This window comes from Microtus oregoni, unplaced genomic scaffold (genome assembly GCF_018167655.1).
Source record: "Microtus oregoni isolate MIOR12 unplaced genomic scaffold, Mior012 000009F_ref0000495, whole genome shotgun sequence".
NCBI classification, from domain to species: Eukaryota; Metazoa; Chordata; class Mammalia; order Rodentia; family Cricetidae; genus Microtus; species Microtus oregoni.
The window spans coordinates 15,082,934-15,102,535 of NW_024543068.1; the positions used below are offsets into that span (position 1 = coordinate 15,082,934).

The window sequence follows — 19,602 nt, forward strand, 5'->3', positions numbered from 1 at the left end:
ATCTTTAAGTATTTTTGGGACAGGATCTTACACTGCCAGGCTGGCTTCAAACTCCATGTGTAGCTAAGGACAACACTGAACTTCTGATCTTCCTGCCTCTGCCTCTGAGCTCCAGGATTATAGATACGTGCTACCATGGCATTTTGTTTTCCTTCACAGAATTATAATCAAAGAGTTTCATGACATAACAGAAAAAGATGGCCGAGAATATGAACGTACACAGAGTGGCATCCTGTCTCCAGGTTTACCATAGCTGGTAAGGGCTGCTCGAGTGTGCAGAGGCTGACTGTCTATTTGGGGCTTATTACTACTTAATATGGGCTTAAACATGAGGCCTGCGGATTCTAATTTTTGCCCTGGTAACCTGTGATACAAGGGCTAATTCTGCACACTGTCTGTGTTGGGGTTTCTGGATGAAACACTTGCTGACCCTCATTTGCTTTAGGAAACATGGAGTTCTGCTATGGCCTAGGTGTGGTTGGAATGTGGCCATTCCCCAATACAGCAGCAGTAAGAGGGTGTGGGGCCTTTTAAAGGCAGGCCCAGCAAGTTGTTAGGTCATTGTGAGCAAGTCCTTAGGAGTGAGCTGTTATGACAGGATGGAGACCACCCCCTCCCTTCTGCCTGGTTCCCTGCCTTGGTGTGAGCTCCTCCCCTGTGCCCTCAAATCTGTGAGGCTTTTATGGGAACACAGCAAACACCAGCACCATGGTCTCACAACTCCAGAACTAAGCCAAGCCATTTGCTTTACAAATCACCTAGTTTTGGGTATTTTGACACAGCAAAGAAAAATAGATGAAGGCATACTCTGTAGAAGGGGAGAAATAAACCCTTTCTGGACCCTCTGCAGCAAGAAGGAACGCTTCTGTGGAATATATTACATAAACTGCCTTCAGAGGCAGTTTGCCAATCCAGGCCCACCTTCCTCTAGCTGGTTAGGATGTGGGGCAAATACACACCAAGTGCTCACTTCAGTGGTCTGACAGCTTTATCAGCCACCACAGTGTGTCCCTGTCACGTCAGGGATGCCTTTATCACATCCCACACCATGAAGTGCTCCAGTCTGAGCACTCATTTACAGAAGCAGAGAAGTTACTTCAGCGGTTCTCTGCAGTGATGACCCACAGGGCTGGACAAACTACAGCATGCATGAACCCTGGGAGGGGCTAGCAGAATATCTGGACAAACACAGCTGAAGAATATCTAACAGCTGTAAGTAGGAGCGAACATTAACATAATACTAAGAGGCTAGGCTATTTATGGCTTTTCATATTCTCTTGCACGTCGTTTCCAAGCTGGCAACAGTAAAACTATGGCAACAGGAAATCCTCCCTGCAGCGGAGTTTATGAATGCTTTTCTGTTTTCATGAGTCAATGCCTTATTTAATTTCCTGTACAGAAAACCAGAGAGATTGCTATAGACTACAAAACAGAAGTACTAATCCAAGACCCTCTCAAAGAAAAGCAGGCCACAGGTGTCTAAGGACAGTTTGTAAGATAAAATTTCAATATGTCTCCATACAGAGGTGCAGTAGAAGTCAACATACTGTCACCCAAACCAACATTTGAAAGCTTAACTACCCTCCTGTAGGCTGTGGGGAATGGGGGTAGAGAACACCATCCTGTAGGCTGTGGGGAACGGGGGTAGACAACACTATCCTGTAGGCTGTGGGGAATGGGGGTAGACATGCCCAACTAATCAAACTAACACGCCTATCTTTGTAGGGATCCCCAAAATGAACAAGCAGAGGGGACACTGATGAAGGAGTTACTTTCCTTGGTTAATAAAGAAGCTGCCTTGGCCCTGACGGGACAGAAAATTAGGTAGGCAGAGTAGACAGAACAGAATGCTGGGAGAAAGAAGCCGAGTCAGGCAGTCGCCATGATTCTCCCACCCAACACAGACGCAGGTTAAGATCTTTCCTGGTAAGCCACACCTCGTGGGGCTACACAGATTATTAAAATGGGTTAATCGAGATGTGAGAGTTAGCCAATAAGAGGCTGGAACTAATGGACCAGGCAGTGTTCAAAAGAATACAGTTTCTGTGTAATTATTTCGAGTAAAGCTAGCCAGTGGCTGGGAGCCCTCCCGGGCGGCGGGAAACAACCCGCAGCTTCCTACTACAGGACACTATCTGGTGAAGGAAGAGAATGAGGAAGGGCAAGGAAAAGGAGACAGGAAGTGGTGGTAAATACAAGAAAAGTACAAAGGGATACAGCAAGAAAGCGGCATAGTAACATCTAAAAGGTTTTAAGATAAATGGAGGCTGGAGAAATGGTTCATTGATAAAGTTCTTGCCATGCAAGCATGGAGTTTACATCCTCAGAACCCACAGTAATAAAGCTGACTATGGTAGAGCAAGCCTGTGATCGAGCACTGAGGGGTGGAGACAGGCAAATTCCTGGCTCATTGCCCAGTCAGTCTAGTTTACGAGGTGAACTTCAAGTCAATGACAGATCCTGTCTCAAAACACAGAATGGGTGTCTCCTGAGGAACAACATCCATGGTTGACCAGTGGCATCTACATGCACATACATATGTGCATACATCAAAGCTGACCAATGGTGTCTACATGCACACACATATGTGCACACACCACAGTTGACCAATGGTGTCTACATGCACACACATATGTGCACACATCACAGCTGACCAATGGTGTCTACATGCACACACATATGTGCACACATCACAGCTGACCAATGGTGTCTACATGCACACACATATGTGTAAACATCACAGCTGACCAATGGTGTCTACATGCACACACATATGTGCACACACCACAGTTAACCAATGGTGTCTACATGCACACACATATGTGCACACACCACAGTTGACCAATGGTGTCTACATGCATACACATATGTGCACACACCATAGTTGACCAATGGTGTCTACATGCACACACATATGTGCACACACCACAGTTGACCAATGGTGTCTACATGCATACACATATGTGCACACACCACAGTTGACCAATGGTGTCTACATGCACACACATATGTGCACACACCACAGTTGATCAGTGGCATCTACAGTCTTACACATATGTGCATACACTGTATGCAACAAAAACAAAGAACTCCTAGACATTAAAAGAATACAGATGGGGAAAGCAAGATGGCCCAGAGGTTGCAGATGCTTGCCATACAAGCCTGGTGACCTGAGTTTGAATCCACATAAAGGTAGAAGGAAGCTGGGTGTAGTGATACCAGCACCAAGAAGGCAGAAAGGTATTTGTGAGTTCCAGGTCAGCCAAAGATACATAATGAGATGCTGACTAAAAGAGAAAGAGAGAACAGACGCCACAACGTTTGTCCTCTGACCCCCACAGGCAATTGTGGCAGGCGCTGCACACACACACACACACACACACACACACACATACATGTACACATATACCATGTCCAAACCCATGTACACACAGTATTAAAAGAATATAAAAGTAAACAAGAAAGTTATGTGAAGGTTGGCTGTGTAGAAGAGTACACGATTATTGTAATGAACCAATAAAAGTAAAGAAGTCCAGGTATTACAATCAGATTAGGGTTCTGAATCTTTAAATCCCCTAACATTCAGTGATGGGCGGTGAAATCTCTGCGGTTCCACTCTGGTGCAATTGTGCACCAGCTGTGTTCATGCCCCATCCACTCACAGCTCCAAGGACAGCAATGCATCACAGTCCCCCTCCCAGCCATTTGGGTGATGGTCTCTGACAGTTCTAGCACTCCAATGCCCAGCCTGTTTCCCCCGCTTCACCAGCAGCTTTCTGTAGGAAATGGCAGTGCTGTTTTCTACATGATTTAGCAGATGCATGTCAGCGTGGCAGGGTAATCAAGCACGGCAGGAAGGTAAGTATTTCTTACTTTTGGTGTCAAGCTGCGCGCGATACTTCTCAAATCCTTTGAGCCGGACTCGCTCTCCCAGAAGCTGAAGGAACTCCTCAAAGGCCGGGCCCGCAGACTCGTTGTTATACATCTCTTCCTCGGTGCTCTGGCCGGCTTTGCAGTACATGATGCCCACTTTCTGCTGATAGTTGAGCTGTGGAGACACAGGAGTGACCAGCATACTCTATCCTCCCGCACTGACAAGTCCTGCAGGGCACAGGCCCAGCAAGGAGCTAGCACCCTTCCCAGGAAACCCTTTTAATTCTTCTGTCTCAGATCCAAAACTACAGTGGGACAAACCGTAAACCTCCTGAGCTTAAAAAAAAAAAAAAAGACAAAGAAGTGAACTGAACTGGACTTGTTGCATGTCATGGCACAGCATCAGAGCAGATGGAGGGGGTTTCAGGAAATTTCTTTCATGATTTACAAACTGTGAAAGGTTGATGAATAGCCTGACCAAAACAGCCAATTAATCAATGATCTTTCCCTGTACAAATCGGAGGCCTTTACACATTTAAAAGCAGAGGTCTATTTATCAAAACATACTTTGAAATAAATTGTTTTAAAATAAAAGGCCCATTAATAAACTTAGAATTTAAGAATTTAAGCAAACCTGCAGCAGCACCATTTGTGACCCTAACGTGTACTTGGGTAGAGTCCAGTGTCACCAGCACACAGCTAGAGAAACTTCCCTTCCAAACTGTGCTCCAAGGCAAGAGCCTGAGAGGGATTCTGGAGGGACTTCTTAAGAGCAGATCAGCTGGGGGCAAATACCTTCCACACTGCACTTAACGGTGAAGCAGTCCCAAGACTGAACTAGGAAATAACAATGATCAAGACACCTTTTCATCACTGAAAAGCTCTGTCACCTTACAAACAACTCTCAACAAAAAGCAAGTTTGCACTTAAAAATATGGACACGGAGATCTAGTGTGGCCAGTGCGGAGCTCTCAAACCATGTCACAGGAGCTGCAGCACCCATCTGAGATGTTATCTGAGTAAAGGGACCGGAGGGCAGAGGCTGTCAGCTGGTGCTTGCTATGTGTTTGCCTAGCACTAACTGGACTCCAGCCTAGCATGCATAAGCTAGTCCCATATTCCTGAGCTCAAAATGCTCTCTTTCTTCTGCCTCCTCAGCAGCCCTGAGTGTCGGTACGGCTCCCAACCTGGGAAGGCGAAGTTTTAGTAATTAGCATGTACTGATTGATCTGCTACCTGTCAAACACCACATACAATATGCACCGCAAATTTATCATCTGATTCCCAGGACAGCTTACCAGCTTGAACTCACTCATAGGACAGGAACAGTAATTTGTGCAGCAGGTAGTCTCCCCTGTCTTTTTTTTTTTTTTTTTGGAGGCAGGGTCTTTGTGAAGCCCCAGTTGGCCTGAACTCCATATGTAAACCAGGCTGGCCTTGATCTTGCAAGAGACCAGCCCTCTACCTCCTGGTGCTAAGCCTGCCTAACAGTCTTGTTTTATTCTGTATCTGCCATTCAACACATGGGTCCAAAGCCATTTATTTGTAATTCTCCAAGTTGAAAAATAAATCAATTTAAGCAAACATACTTGGCAGCAAAATCTGATAAAGGATTGACAGTCTAACTTTTAATTTATTCTTCTTTTTCATGAATATTCATATATCCCCTGCATAAATATTCATGTGTTTGACTGTGGGGTGCTATCCCATATCACACTGGAAATATTAGCATGTTGTGCATGTATTTTATTAACCTTCTAAAATTTTCAATTTTCTGAATTCTGAAAGCATATTCAGCCCTGCCATTTGAGGCCTTGGGCCTTTATCAACATCCTGAATCTCATGGTTCAGAAAGAAATCCTTTGCTTGGTTTTCCTTTTTTTCTTGCTTAGGTGACAAGAGAGTTCAACAACCCCAGACATAAGTTCAACTGCACAGGAGCCACTCTGCTTACCTGTCCCTCCATTTATGGGGACAAAGTAAAGCCCCAGGCACGAGTCTGCCAAGCAGATAAACCAGTGCCGGACTGTGGGAAAATAGCATGTAAAGTGGCAGTACCCTTGCCTCACTTTAACTGGACCCGGCAGACCTTTGGTTGGCTTGTTTGTTTTGTATATCACACTTAGGGGGGAGGAAAGCAAACAAAACATCGATGTAAAATCACCGTTATTTCAAGCCCTATCTCAGCTCAGCTGGCTGGTCTAACTGTCAGAATGTGGCTAAGGCCAGGACAGAATCCTCACAGGGAGAGGTTGCAGCCTGGTTTAGAACCAAGCTGAGTGTCCTATTAGGTCTTTGAGAAAGACTAGAGAAGGCAGGCTCTGTCCATTACAAAAGCAGCCCCAGGATTGGGTCTGGGTGGCAGTGGCTCCTCCCTGCAGGGAGAGGCATGAGAGATAGTGATCTGGAGACAGGATGGAGCTTTCTTTGAGTGCCACTGTCTAGCTGTGCCTCCAAGATCAGCCTGCACAGGCCACAAATACAAAACAAAAGTCACCCTGCTTTGTGGGAAACATTTTATCATTCTGGATTTGTAGGTGATTTTAAAGAACTTCTTCCAGGCCTATGGTTCCACTGTGAAATTCAACAGGATTCACTTACTGTGTTAAAAAGAGTCCACTGTGGAATGAGAAAAACAAGCAGTCTGAAGGTAGCAGCCAGCCAGACTCCGAGAGAGGATACAATGTGTCTTATACTCACTAACCGGATACTATGGTAAGTCCCACCCGCAGACAGACACCAGGGGTTTCTGGTTTCGCTGTATTGAAAGGAAGAGCTTTAGAAGAGGACTAGGAGATCTGCAAGATTGTCACATTTTCTTCCGTTTAACACTGTGCCAGATGCCACCTGCTTGCTCTCCTAAACTGACAATATGACTATAAAACTTGATTTCTGTTCCAATTAAATCCAACGTAGGTAGCATTCTCTGAACTTGAGACTCCTCAAATGCTTAGCTAGTGGCAATGCTTCCTGCTGGTATTTGTGGCACTGTGCACGAGTTAGGGAAGTGTAACACAAACACGCCCAGAGAAGGGACAGGTGCCAGTGACACCTGTGTCAGTATCCGTCAGTGCTGCAAGCACCACGGGATTGCTAGGAGTTCAAGGAAATGGATCTTTGTCTTCTCTGAGAAGCAAAAATGTATCTATGAATGGGAATATATAATATCTAAACATAAAATGCAAAACAACAACAATGACCTGGTGAGTCTATGCAGTATTAATTTTGTTGGTGAGCATGTCTGGGCTTTTCAATAATAGAATACAGTTCTGTGTCTCAGACAAGTTGCTCCTCTGGGGCCCTGATCCTGTGCTGTCTGGTCACACAGCAAATGTCTATTTGTTGTTTTGTTTTTTGTTTTTTCTTGTTTGTTTGTATTTTGAGACAGGGCTACTACTTAATGCTAGCCTGGAACTCACTGTGTAGAGCAGCTTCACCTCAAACTCACAGAGGTCCGTCCAGCCTCCTGAGTGCTGCGATTAAAGGTGTGCACCACCAAGACCAACAATAGGTGTTCACGTCTATAACAATTGTCAGTAGTCAGTCCAGCAGGACAAAAGCTGAATCTCAGCAAAGTGGAGCCATTTTCAATCTGTTTGGTACTGATCAAAATCAACAGTACCAAACTGGTTCCTTTCAGAAGGAATCGAGAAACACACAATGTGAGCGTTCTTGAATTTTAATATAGTCCACTGAAATATTCCAAAATTCAAAAAGGTCACTGCATTCCGAAAAGGTTTGTTTCTAGGCACTATGGTGATGTGACCAGACTCTCAAATTCCTGCATTCCTGGGAGGAGGGCAGATCCAGCCAGGGCTCAGAACCAGCCGACTACATTTCAGTAGGGCAGCTCTCAGGCCAATCTTAGAAAGTCTTGTGTTTCACCCATATTCCCAGCAAGAGCCACAGGAACACTGGGGTGGCCATCCCCACAAGGGCAATCATGATTTTACAAATCTTTAGAATTAAATGTCCAATCTAGATGCTTGTGAAGTGTGACATATTAAGAGTTCTTTCACTGCCACAGTTCTTAAAGCATGGGGTCTCTGTAGACCTTCCTGTCAGCTCTGAGAGCCAATGGCCACATCACGTCAGTGTCACCAAAAACCCTGCCAGCACTCAGGGTGTACAGCGAATGCAGGGAGAATTGCGGGGTGAAATCAGGTACTTTATCCACCTAAGACTGTGGATGACAGGCAGGTTCTCTCTCTGAGGAGGAGGAGGACCACTGATGGACAGGGAAGTCCCAGCAGCTTACTAGACCTCCAAGTGATACTACTGTGGCTGGACAGGCAGGACAGCATCATTCCTGTCCTCCTTGTGGCTTCAAAAAATGCACATAAGCCTTAAAGAGACTGCCTAAGTATCCAGTGTCTAGTGCCACACTGTGGGAAACAGGATCCGTAGAGATGTGAGTCCAGTTCCCCAACTGTTCCATATAGCAGGGTCCCCAAGCGCTGAGAGGCTATTCAAACATCTTCTGTTGATGGTTTTAGTCTTTTAATTTATAAAATCTTTGAAAAGTTTTGTCTATGCATATTAGGACTCTAAAGTATTTGGTTTCTTCCCATTCCAAACTGGGAGCCAGAAAGAAAAGCCAGGCCTTCATCACTGTGCCATCCACAGACCCCAAGACCCTCAGCCAGTCTACCTCCTAAGCCTCTTCTGCTTTCATTACGTAGTACATCCAGGATTATTGGCTGTGTGAGCAGAAAGAGTGGGAGGCATTCTACCATCTTTTCAGGAGCAAGAATTTGTTTTTAAAATGTTCTTCTGTTGAGTTCCCTGGTTAGTTGGGCAGGTGGAGGGGGGTCTACAAGGAGTTCGTTTGCCTGCTGGGAGAGATTCACAGACATTGTTCACTTTAGTTTAGTCTCCATATACATAACTCTCTCGACTTCTTCCTAAAGGTGAATCTCTATCGTCTCCCAACAAGAATGGCAGAGACTGGGAAAATATCAGTACTGGAAAATTGTAAAACACTGGTTTGGAATTTTGTCCTCATTGGGAATACAAACAAAAATCCAGTGCAAAAAAAAAGGGAGGGAGGGAAAGATATATTGGGTAGGAAAATCTGGTTGTTTTGTTGTTGTTCTGACAAATACTTTCAAAATGATGTGAACTTGTAGATTATGTGCTAATCTATTTTTATCTTTGGCATAATGCAAATAAAATATTCCACACACACAATCTAAAGTTATTCTAAGATATATTGTGCAAAATTTCTCCAAAAAAAAAAGATAGATCTGATGGTATTGAGCTGGTAATAAATATATCTAACTTGACATTGAGATGAATTTCAGTTACACAGGAAAAAGTCTTCATTAAAGCATATTCCATAAAAGACTGAAATCAACTCCAACGATCATCAACAGAGAAACACATGATTAATTTACTAGTGGCAGAGCAACACAATAGAGTATGAAGCAGAGTAAAAATGACTAGACCTTTGCAAGCATGGAAAGGTCGATGAAACATACTAAGAAAGCAGGAAGTGTCCGAGGGAACAGGGAAGTAAAACCCCACGTGTATACTGCAGTATCTGGGTAAGAAAACACAACCCAGGAATCCATGAACGTGCTACCATCATGAGCAATAGAGAAGAACTGATATTCTCAGGGAAGCGTGGTTACATGATCTAGATTTCTGGGCTGGTTGAAGACACCACGGCAATTATATGAGAGAGAATACCTAACTTTTCACTTCAAAGTTGAATTTCAAAGACAACCACGAATTTAAAAGCAGGAAGGGTGAACTGTGTGCCCAACCAGCCACCCTTCAAGACCAAATGAGCCCTTACAGTCTATGGCTCTTTCTTACCGCTCTCAGTCAGCACAAACTGCTTTCTTGTTATAGCATTACCCACAGGGTCCCCCGTCCTGTCATCCAATCAAGCCACATTCAGGCAAGCATGGATGGGGCTACAAAGAACAAACTATTCTGATGACTGGTTAGTGCACATCCTCCCTGAGAATGCAGCAGGAGTCACCTGGTACCATAAGAACATCAAACATGCACCAGGTACCCTCATAATCGAAGAGATTTCAATTCTGGGGATGTCACTGTTCTGCCAAAGCGTCCTTCACAGAAAATTGATTTTAGATAGAATGTTTCCCCTGTGGGTCATTTTTTTCAAAATGGGCCACCTGAATAAAGACGACAGTGGCTGGTCCAACTCATTTAGCGTCCCAATAAGATAATGCACTGTGGCAGTGAACAGGCAGTCAGCAGAGTTCCATTCAAAGGATCAGTGCCATCCATCACAGAAAAAGCACTGCCCTTTCCCTGACAGCCATGCTGCAGGTGTACGGTAAGGTGACCACACTTCCTCTTTAACTTCTACAACCTGAAAAGCAATTGTTTTCAAAACTGACCAACAACACATTTTCATTTTGATTATTTTTAGTGAACACCTGTTAAATGAGTGCTCATTAGGCACAGTCAGCCCTGTGTGTGACTTGGCATGTCCTAGTGGAAGCAGGGCTGTCGACTCCTACACAAGCTGCTAGAGTGGCTCCGACACTGGTAAGCCAGCCCTAGTCTATGTTCTTTAGGTTTACTTCACACTGGATACGGGAGCCTCCAGCAGTAAGACTTGGATTCCTCTTTACAGGCACCTCCCCACTCAAGAGAAGGACAATGGGACAAGCAGCACGGGGTTAGGAAGGTGGGCTGGGACATCTGTGTGTCTGGATAACTCATGTAAATGAGTTCACACAGTACCTGGATCAGTCACTGCTCAACCAAAGTTTTCTATTTTTACTGTCCTCCTGCGTGTGTTTCGCATTCCTGCTCAGAGAGCCTGTTTGCTGTTCTATTAACACCTAAGCCTCTACTTTGTTCAGGCCTGCTGCAAGCTTCTTCCCCTTGGGGAGGCACCTCATCCTGATCCTGTCAGCCAATCTGCATCCACATCTCTTTGTTTGAAGGTATTATTAAGCCCAACCTCTGTTTTCTTTGTTTGTTTTTGTTTTTGAGTCAGTGTTTCTCTGTACCTTTGGAGCCTGTCCTGGAATGAGCCCTTTTACAACAGGGTGGCCTCGAACTCACAGAGGATCCACCTGCCTCTGTCTCCTGAGTACTGTGATTAAAGGCGTGCGCCATCACAGCCTGGCCGCCTGACCTCTGTTATAGTAGTGTGTGACCTTGCATCTTCATGGGTATGGGCTGTGTACTAGCCCATCTATTTTCTACAATCCTTATCAATCGTCAAGAACTGGAATGTGGGGTGCATCAGGCGTGCAATATTTCATTTTTAATAGGTGTGCTCTCATAGGAGGTTTGCAGAGATTAAAGGAGATAATGCATGAAAAGGTGACAAATGAGTGATCATTTTATAACCATCAATAACAAGTAAGGTTCTGACTCCTTTGCAAGTGCCCAGTGTTGTACACATTCCTCAACTCCTGCCAAATGGTCATGACACAATCTCTCATTTCCTGTGCAAAAAGAAATAGACAGGACAGGCAGCTCTCAATGACTAGTGGAGAAAAGGCTCTGACGTAATTTAAAAGTGACTGAGTCCATACAATTTAAAAGTTCATGGAATAGATACTGAAATTCCTAGCACTGCATAATTTCCTTTAAGAACAAAAGTAATTCAAGCCAAGAAAAAGTAAAGTGAAACTTGCAATTCTTAAAAAGGCAGTATTATGCAGAACTATAGCTTGTGCTCAGCCTCAGACAGGGGTGAGACGGCAAAAAATGCCCCCAGCTTCTGGGGCCTCAGTAGCCTTGAACATAAAACAGGCCACTGACTGAAGCAAACTGCTCGGGACACTGTGAGGATGAAATCAGGCAATGCCGGGAAAGTGATCAGGACGTGGTAATAGTGCAATGCACACCTATGCAGTCTGCTTCTACCCTACAGATGATTTCAGTTGGGTAACAAAAACCTGACAAGGCAAATAAATCCAAAGTTGGAACAAATTTTCTGAACCCCAATAAACAGTAGGCAAGAAACTCCCCCAATTGAATTATAGTTCCTCATTTTGCATAGCAATAGAATTAAAATAGCTATTCAGAAAGAGCGAAAACACCCAAAAGATTGCAAGGGGAATGGGAAGAGACTCATTAAAAGAGCATATATTTATGTCTCAAATGAGTCTCTTCAGGAGTCAAAATGCCTCCCTCCACTCCTGCACGCATGAGTCTGCCAGTCAAATGACAAGCAAGCCATTAGGTACTTGTGCAGCGATTGTTATATACCTTACAAAACCAAGGTCCATTTTTGCTTTATGTATGTGCAAAGAGAGAATCAAGCACAAAGGATTTGAAAGGCAAAATACAACAATATAGTGAATGAATTTGTGTTTCCTTTTTCCAGGCATATTTATATTAACAGTTTAATATGGGCGGAAAAGATAATACAATGAGATTTAAAAGATTCTTTTAGTGAGTCCAGTTTCCTGGTATCACACTGAGAATCTAATACAAGGACATACAAAAAGCCTAAATTAAAATGACAGATGGAAAACAGAAGTGCTTGGTAACAATATGAGTGCTGTGCACTGCACTTGCCCGCCCGCCCTCCCTCCTTCCTTCCTTTCTGGACCCCAGCCCTGAAGGCTGCGCATGGGGACAAACAGGACAGAAGCAAAAGAAGAACAGTTAAGTAAGACGTGGGGCTGCTCACCACACAGAATACCATGCTATAATTGCTAGATTCTTCTGCCTGACATTAAAATCTTATTTTATGGGATAGCATATTTAAGACACCTTTTTCAGAATAAAATCAGGGAGAGCCACTGATGGTCATATTATAATGCTTAACTAAAGAAAACAATTACCATATATTAGAATTAGTAATTTATGAAGGAAGAAATATTTTAGTAACTAAGAAAAGGAAAGTGATAATTACATAATAATGGCCAATTCTGTGAACGAAATGTAACTGAGTTGAACTCATTATGGCATTTCATTTATGTTTCCTACACTGGAGGGACCATGAAAGGCTCATCACCATCTGCGGCCCAACACCGCAGTCACTAAAAGGACACAAAATGTGCCAGATGTCCCATAAAGATCCACAACTGGATCATGAAACTTTAAATTTAATATGTTTAAAACAAGGGAAATGCTAATAAAACACCTTCTTTATATGAAGTAATCTGTCGTGCAGAGACTGAGAAGGTTAAGTATATGACTATGTTATCATGCCTGAGTGGGCTTCTGCCTCCTGGGTTAGTGGAGTAATTTGAAATGACTGAACTAATAAAGCTGAACCCAGCCATCCCAGTTCCTCCTCCTTTATTAGTGTCCAGGATATGTGCTGGGAGATAGTGCTCAGAGTACTCCAGCTCATGCAGCAGCCACCTTCTTTTTTTAAAAAAATATTTATGTATGTATGTATGTATGTATACCATATTCTGTCTCTGTGTAAAGAGGGCACCAAACCTCATGACAGATGGTTGTGAGCCACCATGTGGTTGCTGGGAATTGAACTCAGGACCTTTGGAAGAACATCTCTTCAGCCCAGCAGCAGCCACCTTCTAACGCATTTAATGTACTCCAAAGTTACACACTACAAAGTTGGACACCTGAAGGGACAATAGCTACCATGCATTGTGCAGAGCGGGAGAGAAAAAGGAGGAGTCAAAAAGCTACATCAGCTTCTGGTTCATCTTATATGCCCACTGAATAGAGGGAAAAGACTTAAAGTACCTTGAACTGGGTGTTCAATTTCAGTTTAATAAAATCAGAATTTTTGATTAAGAAAATGTAGAAAAAAACTTGTTCACAAAATGCTATTCAATACCTGGTCAAAATTTACATGCAACATTCAAGCTACTTTTACCCACTTCTAGGGTAGGGTAAGGCTAAAATGCTAAAAGAAGTTAGAAGATTAGCTGTGTTCAAATGACTCCAAGCAGAACGTGGCCTGCACTGTCAGATGGCAAGGGTTTCAAGTCCTCTGACACAGCCTCTACACAGATCATTTAATCACCAAGCACCCTGACCAAAGGACATCATGACTAGGGACAGAATCGTCAGCATTTTAATGATGCTACACCTTAGTTTCAAATTTCTACACTTAAAACTCCAGGATAAAATGCATCTTTTAAAATACTATGAAGCTGGGCAGTGATGGCACATGCCTTTAATCCCAGCACTCGAGAGGCAGAAGCAGGCAGATCTCTGCAAGTGTGAGGCCAGCCTGGACTGCAAGAGCTAGTTCTAGGACAGGCTCCAAAGCTACAGAGAAACCCGGTCTCGAAAAAACAAAACAAAACAAAAAGACAGTACTATGAATAGCAGACTTTCTAAACTCTAAGCTTTTAGGAACGGTATAGTTAAAGCTTGGAGCAGATGACTGTGTTTGAATCCTGGTTCCCTAACTTATATATAGTGTAAAACTGAATTTATTACATAATCTCTCTGTGCCTCATGTTCCCCATCTTTACAACGGGGATGGTCAGGGATGGTAACAGAATCATTCTCTTGAGGTTGGAAGGTAAAATGGGATAACATACTTGAAACACACACGACAGAACCTGTTGAGCACATTCAGTGGTGCTTACCAGTATCATTCTAATTATTAGTAATGTAATACTATTATAGCTACCATTACTGTTCATACTGCCATGGCTTTTCCCCTACATACTCAGAAACCCATCACATGTGCGGGTGACCATGGAAAACCCTCTCTCTACCAGCTTCGACACAGAGAAACCAGAAGAGAAGCGGCCGATGAGCAATCGCAATGAGTATCCTTTATACCAAATGGCACAGCTCTCCCCACCTAAGACTGTTCTGGAAACCTAGTAAGGAACCCAAGCAGCAAGGATGGGGTCCCTCAGTGCCACACCTACCCCTTGCTCGTCCAGCTTCATGAGCTGCTCCGTGACTTTGGGTGTGTTGAAGGCCAGGCGCAGGCACTGCACGTTGAGCTCTGGAATCACATGCTCCAGCACCTCTTTCAGAGGCAGCCCTCTGGCTGTAGAGTGCTTGGCTGTGGAGGGAACGGCATCCTCCAGGACAGACCCTCTCAGCGTCATGAGCTACAAGAGAGAGAAGACTATGGTGAGGTGTCAGTACAGCATGAGGTACTGAATAGACGTGGGCTCTGGAGGCCTGGACAGTTCTGTCCCAGGCTATAAGACAGCTGCCAACCGGGCAGTCAGTGAAGTGGAGGAGAGAGAGAAGCGATACAGAATATCCGATGCATGAAAAATGAGGTCAACACTTCTAAGAAACTCCACACAAGGTCAAAGAACTCATGATATATTTATTATAGCGTTGAGTTGTTCACATAAGTGGCAAAGGTAACCTGTCCTCACAGGGACCACTAAGAACAGGTCTCTGGGTTACTGCACAGTACCAGGGAACACACTGGGGGAGGCCATCCAGAGACACGCAAGAATTCTCAAATGTGTATGGTGTACTTCTTTGGTTTTTCAAGACAGGGTTTCTCTGTGGCTTTGGAGCCTATCCTGGAACTAGCTCTTGTAGACCAGGCTGGCCTTGAACTCACAGAGATCTGCCTGTCTCTGTCTCCTGAGTGCTGGAATTAAAACCATGCGCCACCACCGCCCAGCTCGTATGGTGTACTTCTTCAATGACACAGGTATGAGGGGGGATAATGCTTTACATTTCCCAACATGTGACTGAGAAAAGCTGCTCACATCTTATACCAGCAGTGATCACATAGTCCACGGCAAGAGAAATGACCTCTAGCTATTATCAAACATAACCTTAAACAATGGCACCCTTTATTAATAGGAATTTATTAGAGAAACATAAACCCAGGCAGAAAGCCTACAGTAGTCTCGATCAAAGTTCCACGTGGCAAAACTGCTTGTGAATTTAACCAAAGCTCGATGATCTAAGAAATAAAACAGATTTCCATTAAATAGGGAGTAGGATGACAGCTGACAGAGTACAGAGTACATGTTTGGGGGGGTGTGTGGCATTTAACAGGAAGAGGCATGAGAAATACACACACACACACAAACAATTTAGGGAAGGCTATTCACTGAAGAAAATAGACAATCTAAAGGCAGAAAAGAAATGACAGTGGCTCAGGCCACTAGGAAAAAAAAACTTCAGGTGACATTAGACATTGGTTATAGAGAAAAAAAAGAAAGGAAGGAGGGAGGGAGGAAGGGAGGAAGGGAAAGTCAGGGTTTGAGTGGGAAAGGAGGTCAGCTGAGCTGAACCTGAGACAGGACATCAAAGCCAGGCAGTGGAGCTGGGGACAAAGGACAGAAGGCACTGCAGCTGGTAAAGAGCTTTGTGCCCCCGGCTCCACTGTGCAATCTCACCAGGTGTCCTGAAGAAATGACGTGCACAACTGGAGAAATTAAGTAAAATACAAGACAGAATTCCAGAATGTGAAGCTGCACTCCACCCCTCGCCCCGCAAGGGGGCTGCTTCCATAGCACAGTAACGAACAATGAAAGTCTCATCCTCATGAGGCTTCCATTCCGGTGGGAGAAACAGAAAACAAACAAAATAAATAGGTGCACTATGCAAGGCTGTCTTGAGTCTTAATAAAAAGGTACAGGATCAGATATTAAATGTGAGACAGCAGAAAATTCAGTTTGATGAACACCAGAGGACCCTGCGGCTCATGAGCACAAGTTAGAGGGAGAATGCGGGAGGCCCTGGGAACACTTGAGGAGCAAAGCACAGAAGCCTTCCAAGTCCAGTGGGGAAGCCCCACTGAGAAGACAGTGCCAAGGGAGTTAGCTGCAGGAGGGGTTCAGGGAGAACTCGGGTATACTGGCTCCAGACCAGCAAGTACTTGGGCTCTACAGAAGGGCACAGAGAGCTGAAGGATGCCAAAGGAAGAATGCAGAGTTCTAGACAGCATTTCACAGAGATTCCCCACTGGGGGAAAGGATGTGGAACTAGGCCTGAGCCTTGGGGATAGGAGTGATTGAATTTCGGATACACAGTATTTGGAGACAAGATTGCAAAGGTTGCTGACAGACTAAACTGGAGGCAGGGACGAGAAGAAATAATTCAGTGTGACGTCAGGATTTCTGTTCCAAACAAACAATTATAAAAATGGCCAGGGACTGAAGCATTTAGTTTGACCCTAAACAACAAGCGCAATGTCTTTCTGAACAGCATGTCACTTGGAATTTTCAGTGAAAGGCCAAGAGAAAGAACTCACTGGATGAGCTCTGCAGGAAGAGGGCCAGGCCTGTAACTGGAGACTAGTAGGAGGGGACAGGGCCTAGACAGTTACAGCATGGGAGAAAGAGGAGAAGGGAGAGGCAGGAGCCAGAGGGGTTCAGGCAGGGACCCCTGTACTGCTCAAGACAGCAGTTACCACTGGACAGGAAGGAGGAACGCCAGGCAAGTTCAGGGGCATCAGTGCAGGGCCTGAGAAGAAACGGCCTACAGAAAAGAATCCACCTCAGCTTTACATGTAGGAGGCTAGATCATGGTAAAGGCAACAGTACCACAAAAAAGGCTGGAAATTTAGGATAGAGCTTCAACCGGAATTATGTGTGTATATGTTTAGTGGGTGGGGGTGCCACACATGGGATAGGTGATTGCTGGAGAGCTGAGAAAGACAGCAACAGACAAACCACTTGGAAATAAAAATTGGGTGAATGAGAAGTCTAATAGATCTGGGAAGACAGAAAAGGGCTCACTTTGAGCCATCAGCTCTGTCACAGGAAACCCATGAACACAGGTGGGCTCTTCACTCCTCCCTGGCCACTACAAACAACATATTAGATACACAAGCCTTGCCTTTAAACCCCTATTTTTAATTTCTCCAGAGTTTAAGCTCGGAAACAATTAGGAAGTGAAGTCAACCCCTGAATCTTTCCCTGTATTCACCGAAGGAAATGAAGCCAAGTACTCTATTTAAACCAATTTCAAAACCATTATTTTCTTGATACCTCAGGGGTATTAGGCATTGATACCTAAGAACACTCCTAAAGTGAATTAGGAGCTGGGGGACTACACTGACGGCTGGAATAAATTACATACACGCTTGGAAAGAAAAAGGCAAAAAGAACCTCAGAGCCCCCAATGTATCCACACAGATTTCTGGCTTAAATGTTTTATAGGCTATTTTATTTTCTCTTTCTTAAAAACTTGAACTTTATCTAAAAACGAAAGCCCACATATGCAGCCTCCTAAGAGTTCTGGCAGGTCGAGCAGGAGGTGCAGTGGAGGAGGCATGTGTCGTCAAGTCTTACAATGGAGGTCCGTCTCCAGAATACACATGGTGGAAGAATAGAGTCAAGGCAAGGCCTGCAGCTGTCCTCTGAACTTCACCTTACACACATGTACACAATAAATAAAGTTATGAAAAGTATTTAAAGACCTCGGGGAGCCTGTTTCACTCATAAACAGATCACTCTCTGCCTCTGACAATACATGTTCTGGACCAGAGAATATGCGGAAGGGACAGAAGCAGGAAGGAGCCCTTCCTTTCCTCCTGGCTCAGTAAATGTCTGCCTGTCAGTGGTGAGGAAGGCTGAAGCCTTGGGGGATTCTCAGCTGTGAGACTCTGGTCCCCAGGTGCCCCCAATCTGTGTTTTTCAGAGATTCACTTTCCTCTGGACCTGTCTGTATTTCTCCACATGGAAACTCCCATTCCTTCACCACACTCACCACGGGCTAGACTGAAAAGCCAGATGTAGGCAACCCTGCTCCCAGGCACCACCACCACCAGAACAGGCCTTTCTTCTGCAGGAGTGGGCACAGGCCATCTCAGGTGCCATTCCTCAGATGCTGTCTACTTTCATTTTTAATGAGTGACGCTCAGGAACTTGGTAAGAAAGCTAGGCTGTCTAGCTAGAAGACTCCAGGGATCTGCTGACTTCTACGCCTTTCCAGTACAGGTCACCTTGCCTGGCTTATGATATCTGGTTGCTGGGGACCAAACTCAGGTCCTAGCAAGCACTTTATCAGCTCAACTATGTCTCCAGCCCTCAGTCTTCTATGTTCTAAGAACATGGTGACTTTATCCTATTGAATTTAATCCCGGCTCCCATTTCTGCTCCACTACCCCTATAGATTAAGTCCCAAATCTTACTCACTTGCAACTTACCTCACTAGTTCTAAAAATGATCCGGTAGTTGTACGGTGATCCATTTTCTTTCATTTCTTCTGGTTTTTCCCTTCGAATGCTCACAGCCACCGGACCAAGATTCTCATCAGCCCCAAAATAGTTCCAGTGTTCTTAGGTAAAACAACATAAAATGATATTAGAACATTTATCTAACACTGTTTGTGTTCAACATCACTTCCCAGGAATTATGAGTAAGACAGAAGTACGTTTAATACATTCTATCATCCTTCACTGAGCAAGAAATACTAAGGCTTCCTAGGGCTTGTTCTAGAGGAGACGGTATGGAGAAGGCCTGCTGGGTTCTTACTATTCCGCACTCACTATTCTAAGTTCCTCGTGTGCTTTCTCCCCATGTCGCACTGTCTGAGTAGGCTACAGCTTATATGTACCTGGTGTTAGGGCTTTATCACTGAGACATACAATAGAGTTTGAGGAGAGGGGTTTCTCCTGGGTTAAAGTGACGCCCCTGCACTGGAAAAAGGAGCTGCTTGAGCCCTATGCTCCCAGGAAGCGTATGCCAGGTAGAGGAGCTCAGAGGAACAGACTTCCCTGTGCCCAGTAGGCGGCTAGACCCAGGTTCCTGGCCTTATCAACAATTCCCATGGAATGAGATAAACCATGGCCACATAACCTACAGAGTACAGTGGACTGGGAAAGCAGGCATCTCCTAGCCAACCAGTGTGCCCTGG

The 19,602-nt window shown here is 44.5% G+C and overlaps 1 protein-coding gene across 8 annotated transcripts in view; it reads right to left on the reverse strand.

The window, feature by feature from the left end:
• The window catches only part of Sipa1l1 (signal induced proliferation associated 1 like 1), a 288,200-nt gene that overhangs the window by 77,843 nt on the left and 190,755 nt on the right, over positions 1 to 19,602 (reverse strand). For all 8 annotated transcript variants that reach the window (XM_041658470.1, XM_041658472.1, XM_041658465.1 and 5 more), the window contains 3 exons: positions 18,893 to 19,023; positions 14,685 to 14,873; positions 3,874 to 4,048 (listed from right to left, as the gene is read on the reverse strand). In XM_041658470.1, the coding sequence (XP_041514404.1) occupies positions 3,874 to 4,048; positions 14,685 to 14,873; positions 18,893 to 19,023 (495 nt within the window). The remainder of the gene's footprint in view (positions 1 to 3,873; positions 4,049 to 14,684; positions 14,874 to 18,892; positions 19,024 to 19,602) is intronic.